General features: G+C 35.3%; 1 protein-coding gene across 6 annotated transcripts in view; it reads left to right on the top strand.

Annotated features, from left to right (window-relative positions):
- The window catches only part of LOC143037984 (glycine receptor subunit alpha-4-like), a 125,841-nt gene extending 118,400 nt beyond the window's left edge, over positions 1-7,441 (top strand). For 4 of the 6 annotated variants that reach the window (XM_076206752.1, XM_076206754.1, XM_076206753.1 and 1 more), the window contains exons 9-11: positions 1,232-1,379; positions 1,960-2,025; positions 4,552-7,441. In XM_076206752.1, the coding sequence (XP_076062867.1) occupies positions 1,232-1,379; positions 1,960-2,025; positions 4,552-4,920 (583 nt within the window). In that variant the 3' untranslated portion in view covers positions 4,921-7,441. Of the gene's footprint in view, positions 1-1,231; positions 1,380-1,959; positions 2,026-4,530 lie in introns of all 6 variants that reach the window. The other 2 variants (XM_076206750.1, XM_076206751.1) reach the window with 2 other exon arrangements.
- The last annotated feature ends 646 nt before the right edge of the window (positions 7,442-8,087 follow it).

The raw sequence follows: 8,087 nt of genomic DNA on the forward strand, positions 1-8,087 counted from the left end.
GAATCCCAGTGGATGAGTCTATTAAAAAAAAAAAAAAAAAAATATATATATATATATATATATATATATATATATATATATATATATATACATACGTATAGGCATAGATATACTATTTCTGTGCCTTTGTCTAATAAGGCAGAATTGCAATGCTCTAGTTTTTCTATCCATATACTAAGAGCTTTTCCCCCCTTATATCTAGATTAGATAGATCAACATTTTCAATCACAAAAAAAAGTGTTGTACTTTTAGTTCAAAACTTTTTGTTTTAGTATACAATCAATCTAGCTACTTCCCATATAGGAGGGAAAGCTTTTGGTATATCAATACAGAGACAATCGGTCGATTCTAATCCATGTTATGTCGCATTTATGCAAATTATTCTTTTGTTGCTGGTTCATATATATATGATTTAGTTTATAGATTCATTATGATAAGACTAATAGATACAGAAATATATATGACATATGAAATGTATATATGAAATGTACAAAAGGGTATAATGCTCAAAATGAAATGCTCGCTGGATAGTTATGTATAACATTCTTCGTATATTTACATGATGATAGAACTATACAAAAACACATTACCCCCCCCCCCAAAAAAAAAAAAAAAAAAAATATATATATATATATATATATATATATATATATACATATATATTTGGACAAAGGGGTGACACAACCTGGGTCAGGTTCGGCAGTCCACTAGGGTACATTCTTGGCGACAGAGGTCGGCAGTCCACCAGACCACATTCTTGGCGCCAGAGATCGGTAGACCACCAGACCACACTCTTGGTGCCAAAGGTCGGCAGTCCAACAGACCTCACTCTGGGCGCCAGAGTTTGGCAGTCCAACAGACCTCACTCTTGGCACCAGAGCTCGGCAGTCCAACAGACCTCACTCTGGGCGCCAGAGTTTGGCAGTCCACCGGACCACGCTCTTGGCGCCAGAGTTTGGCAGTCCAATGGGCCTCACTCAAGGCACCAGAGGTCGGCAGTCCACCAGGCCACACTCTGGGCGATATAGCTCTGGAGTCCACCAGACCACATTCTTGGCGCCAGAGGTCGACAGTCCACCAGGCACTCGTGGCGCCAGAACTTGGCAGTCCAAAAGACCACGCTCTTGGCGCCAGAGTTCGGCAGTCCAACAGACCACGCTCCTGGCGCCAGAACTCCTCCTAGCTGTACGCTAACTCACTCACGACCTCCCTCCTCACTCCTCCCCTGCAGCTTTGTCTTCCTGGCCCTGATGGAGTACGCCCTTGTGAACATCGTCCTCGGAGACGGACCTGACGGAGCCGGAGGTCCTCCTAAGCCTCCCCCAGGGCCACCGAAAGAAAATAAACGAATATTTATTCCCCAAATGTTTACAGATAAGGTAAGAATCATGTTATGTATTCATGTAGATATATATATATATATATATATATATATATATATATATATATATATGCATTTACTTATACTAGTTTAAGGTTTGAGTATATCTTAATGTCTTTGTACTCTGTTCCTTTATTTGCGCTCTTTCGTCTGTTAACTTTTGCAAAGTAAACAAAATACAAAATGATCAGAAAAAGGGGCCCAATACCCTCCGAATGTAAACCAGTAGTCGTTAGACTTGACAAAGATGTTAGTTGAGATGTCAAAAGATACAAGACGTCTCAAGAGATCAATGTCATTTGGGCTAATAAAATCTTAGCGAAACACGTTGAAAATAAGATTCTTTAAATACCTGTCCAGGGTTTTGCTAATATGAAATATCTCTTATTTCTTTTTATTCTATTTTCTATTTATCTATTTGTTTATTTAACTATTCTATTTTTTCATTTTAATAATTTTAGTCGTTTGGGCTGTTAAAATCTGTTAGCGCAATACGTGAATGGACTTTGAATGTTTACATGTCTGATGGGTTTCGTTGCTCTTGTTTGTCATCGATTTTCCTTTGTTTTACACTCAAGACCTTTTGGATAAGAACAACCAAGAGGACGTCTTGGATTATATGGAGGAAATTGTTAAGCATTCTAGTGAGTATATTTCCAAAGCAGAGACCACAGATGCTCTAATCATGATTAGAATTCAATTCAAGGGCCCTACGGCAAGCCAATAAGACTATTATCATTATCATTATCATAGGTGTAAATTATAAATGTACGTATGTGTATACATATATATATATATATATATATATATATATATTATACATATATATATATATATATATATATATATATATATATATATATATATTTTGCATGGTATTACTCATTCCTACTCTTCCGAAATTAATTCCAAAACTCAAATTTTGTTTATTATTATCGATGATACTGATATTGATTTTATATATACATTACAATGGTTAAGTATCTTGACATATGTGCCGTTACAATAAATGGATCAACAGGTTTCCGCCGCTGAGTTTCGAACCTTTGCATGAGCGAGTCCTTACTACAAAGCAAGGATGATACCATTATATCACGCGTGACTGTACAAAAGGAGACGACCTGGAACACGTCTTGGTCGTTCCCCTGACGGCTCTTAGGTCGAGTTCCAGGTAGTTTCTTTTTTGTACGGTCAAGCGTGGCTCAATGGTATTGCCCTTGCTTTGTAATAATAGTAATGTGATAATGATAATATAAATAGTAATTTAATGATAATAATAATAATAATAATAATAATAATAATAATAATAATAATAATAATAATAATAATAATAATAATAATAATAATAATAATAATAATAAAAATAATAATAATAATAATAATAATAACAACAACAACAACAATATTAGTAACAATAATAATGATAATAATAAGTGATAATAATATTATCAATAATAATAATAATGATAATGATGATGATGATAATAATAATAATGAAATAATAATAATAATAATAATAATAATAATAATAATAATAATAATAATAATAATAATAATAATAATAATAATAATAATAGTAATAACAATAATAATAATAATAATAACAATAATAATAACAATAATAATAATGATAATAATAATGATAATAATAATAATAATAATAATAATAATAATAATAATAATAATAATAATAATAATAATAATAATAATAATAATAATAATAATAATAATAGTAACAATAATAATAACAATAATAATAATAATAATAATAATAATAATAATAATAATAATAATAATAATAATAATAATAATAATAATAATAATAATAATAATATTAATGATAATGATAATGAAAATGATAACAATAATAATGATAATAATAATAATAATAATAATAATAATAATAATAATAATAATAATAATAATAATAATAATAATAATAATAATAATAATAATAATAATAATAATAATAATAATAATAACAATAATAATAATAATAATAATAATAATAACAACAATATCAGTAACAATAATAATGATAATAATAATAGCGATGATAATAATATTATCAATAATAATAATAATGATAATGATGTTGATAATAATAATGATAATAATAATAATAATAATAATAATAATAATAATAATAATAATAATAATAATAATAATAATAATAGTAATAATAATAATAATAAATAATAATGATAATAATAATAATAATAATAATGATAATAATAACAATAATAATGATAATAATAATAATAAACAATATTAATAAAAACAATAATAATAATGAAAAAAATAATAGTAAAATAATAATAATAATAATAATAATAATAATAATAATAATAATAATAATAATAATAATAATAATAATAATAATAATAATAATAATAATAATAATAATAATAATAATAATAATAATAATAATAATAATAATAATAATAATAATAATAATAATAATAATAATAATAATAATAATAATAATCATAATAATCATAATGATATTAATGATGAAAATATTAAGTGACTATTTACATCGCTACATCACATAACTGCCCAAACGACTTTCACAAAATAGAAATATTTATTTATTGTTTTGTTTCAATTGCAAAAACTGGACAGGGACTGAACGTACAGATTCATGGCTATATCTCTGATACTACAACAATTACATTTTTCCAGCCATTTGCATGACTTATCTAAGTCTATATTTTCTAAAAAAAAAAAAAAAAAAAACTAAAGAAATAGACATATAGGTAATATATGAAAAGATAAGATAGCTATCAAGCCCTATTTCTTGAGAAAACAAAGTAACTGATGTTTATATAAATGAACAGATAAATAAATAAGTAAATAAACATATAAAGATAGAATAAGATGATGTGGCCCATTGAATTATTTAATAAATGAATAAATAAATCAACGTTCAAGTAATTTGCTCTTACACTATTTGTATGGATTCCAAGTCACGTGCTTGCCATTCAACGTTTAGGCTTGTATCCCAAGGTAACCCCTTCTTTACCAGGTGGACCTTATTCTTATACACTAGCTGGCGCCAGACGATTTTATTCATGTTCGTGCCATCCCCCCCACACCCCCACACCCCCTAAAGGGGTGACTAGAGACCAGACCATGACTTACTGTAGTCCTGTATCCACCCCTCACAGGAGAGAGGTCACAACGGGAATAGTAACTTGGGCGTGGGAGCCCACCTCGCCCATCATCACGCCCACACGGTGAGCCACACCCAATCCCACCCCCACAACCCCATCGCCCACAACTTCCCTTCCATCCACCACCCGCCCACGCCTCACGCCCACCATCCACAGTCGCCGGCGCTCCCGGGGCACGACTCCAACGCCCTGCCAAACGTCCCGCCTCCGCCCCCGCCTCCGAAGGGCCCCCCAGGTCCCACGGGGGCCCAGAAGAGGAGGGCCAAGGCCATCATGGTGGATAGGTTCTCTCGGTACTTCTTCCCGCTCACCTTCGGCCTCATCAACGGCGTCTACTGGGTCATCTTCTGCATCTATCTTTAACCGGGGGCTCCTCCGCTTCTTCGTCTTCTTCGCCCATTTCTGCGTCAGAGTCCCGGATACGAAAGATCTCGGGTTTCTACACGGGAGTCCCGGTGTTTTCCCGGATACAGAATGTACCAGGGTCGTATACTTTCCGGGATTGATACTACAGATGAATGAAAATAGAAAAAAGTATATATATATATACTGACTTTCTAAGTTTAGTGGCCATTTCTATATGACAACTATGGACATTTCGGTTTTTTTTTTGTATATAAACAGAAAAGAGAGCAGATGGTTCTTGACCTTCTGGCAGATGGTTTCTGATCTTCTGACAGATGGTTACTGATCTTTAGGCCGCTGGTTCCTATCCTTCTGGTTTCCGATCTTCTAGCAGATGGTTCCTGATCTTCTAGCAGATGAATCCTAACCTTTTGACAGATGGTTTATGTTCATCTGTTAGATGATTTCTGACCTGGAAGATGGCTTCTTATCTCCTAGAAGATGGTCTCTGACCTTCTGACAGATGGTTTCTGAGCTTCTGGTAGATGGTTTCTGACCTCCTGGCTTTTGTCCTGGCAGATGGTATTGTCTTTCTGGCAGATGGTTTCTTACCTTACAGCAAATGATTCCTGACGTTATGGCAGATTATTCCAGGCCTTCTGGGAGATGGTTTCTGTCATTCTGGCAGATGGTTTTGTCTTCTGGTAGATTTTTTTGTCCTTCTGGCAGATGGTTTTTTACCTTCTAGCAAATGATTCCTGACCTTCTAGCAAATGATTCCAGACCTTCTGGCAGATGGTTCCTGACCTTCTGGCAGATGGTTCCTGACCTTCTGGCAGATGATTCCCGACCTTCTGGCAGATGATTCCTGACCTTCTGGCAGATGATTCCTGACCATCTGGGAGATGATTCCTGACCTTCCGGCAGATGATTCCTGACCTTCCGGCAGATGATTCCTGACCTTCCGGCAGATGAATCCTGACCTTCTGGCAGATGATTCCTGACCTTCTGGCAGATGGTTCCTGACCTTCTGCCAGATGATTCCCGACCTTCTGGCAGATGGTCTCTGTCCTTCTGGCAGATAGTCCCTGACGTTCTGATATTCTTTTGTGAGTACTCACGAAGGCCGTATTGTTACAAGTTTCGAAGCCTCAGCAATCGAACAATGAGGTGGTAATGGACATGGAACTGCCTAGTGTAGGCCTTATGGTCTCTTGCAGTCTCCTTCATTCTTATGTTCTTATTCAATTGGATCATGTGTTTGTAACACGATGTCCATAACGACACGGAGCATATGACACAGGATTATGACACGGAGTTTATGACACATGGGCTTATGACACGTGTTGTATGACACATAAGCTTATGACACAGGGCTTATGAAACAAAGACGTATGACACAAAAGCTCATGAAGCAGAACTTGTGACACAAAAGCTGATGACACAGGGTGTGTGACACAAAGGCTTATGACACAAAAGCTCATAACGGATAGCTCATGACACAAAGGCTTATGACACAGGGTTTGTGACACAAAAGCTCATGAGGAAGAGATTGTGACACAAAAGCCCATGACACAGATCTTATGACACACATGATCATGACACAGAACACCTTATGACACAAGCGCTATAGGAAGACTCCGAAGCTCGCATTCCAGGTCATCGGGCACCCGATATCATCGTGTACACGATTCACGATAACACTCTTCGGAGGGCCCGCCGTGGCTTGATGGTACAGCGCGCGTCTGTTAACTGCGTGGGGGATTTCGGGCGTAAGTTCGAATCCTGACCGCGGCGTAGAGGTTAGAAAAGGCACCCACTCCTGAGTAATGGGCTCCTAGCCGCTGCTGACCTCTGACTTGAGGTGACCTCGGATATCGTCTCCTCCAGTAGTGGTCTACCGTGGACTCGCCGTCTATCCTGCGTTCGAACAGTTCCGGATCACCTGTAAGGGTGAGGCACGAGTGGGTACCAGCCCTCGCAAACCACAGAAGAAAAAAATAATAATAATAAATAAATAAAATAAAATAACGTCCCATATTCTTTGTTCGTTGAATGGGGACACAGACAATGAACGCTACTTTTGCAACCAATTGTGTCTGTCCAAATACATAAAATAAGATTAAAAAAAAAAAAAGAAATCGTGAAAAATTCCTTGGAAATATAACAAAAGACACGTGTACAAACGATTCTAAAATATCGAACATTTCAAGATAACTAAGCTTCTTAGAAAAGCCAGTGCTAGTGGTCCCGCTCGAGAAGGAGAAAAAAAAATCGCTAAGAATTCTAGAAATAAGTCAACGAGCGGAATTGGCTATCTAGGCCGAGTTTAGTTCTTAGAACTAGTTTTTTGCCAAAATATGACAAGAATACGTAACGACTTGTATTGTCGTATCCGTTACAGATAATTATCGTGACAAAGTCACAAGATGCGAAGATACATCAATACATAGTTACTTCTGTCTATGTTCTCATCAACTGTTAAACATTTTTGTAGCTCTTATCAGTGTTCCAAAAATAATAAAATGTTTTCCATAAGTAAAGATATTCTATGATTTATCCTGGAAACTATATAAATGTCATGTGAAGAAATGTGGAATTATATTCAGTTTCTGTAAGTCTGGTAACAATACAGTAGACTTGTTGCCATATAAGCAGAACTGGGCGCGTTCCTAGGTGCGTTCCCAAGTGCGTTCCCAAGTGCGTTCCTCAGTGTCCCGAGCAAAGTCATACCTCTTAGGACAACGAGGAACGCATTTAGGAACGCATCGAGGAACGCGCCCAGCTCTGCATATAACTGTGTCTGTTCTCAGATGCTTAAAAAAAATTATCATCTTTATCTTTTCAACAACCAATACAGGTATATATATATTTTCTTACTTATCTTTATATATTTGTTAGATATAATCTACGGTTGTGAGACTTGGAAACTGACGAAGACGATGAAGACAAAGCTAAGGAATGCACAGATAAGAATGAAGAGATCAATGTTGGGAATAACGCTGAGAGACCGAAAGAGAGCAAGTAAGGAGAGAGAGAGAAAGAGCAGACTGGAGTGAAATATATTGTGGAGGCTGTAAAAAAGAGAAAATGGAATTGGGCAGGTAAGTTAGTGCGAATGACTGATGAGGACTGATGATCGATGGAGCAAGTGTATTACTGAGTGGACGCCGCGAGATGGGAAG

The sequence above is a fragment of the Oratosquilla oratoria genome, chromosome 23, assembly GCF_046742065.1.
Source record: "Oratosquilla oratoria isolate Oo_2021 chromosome 23, ASM4674206v1, whole genome shotgun sequence".
Lineage (NCBI taxonomy): Eukaryota > Metazoa > Arthropoda > Malacostraca > Stomatopoda > Squillidae > Oratosquilla > Oratosquilla oratoria.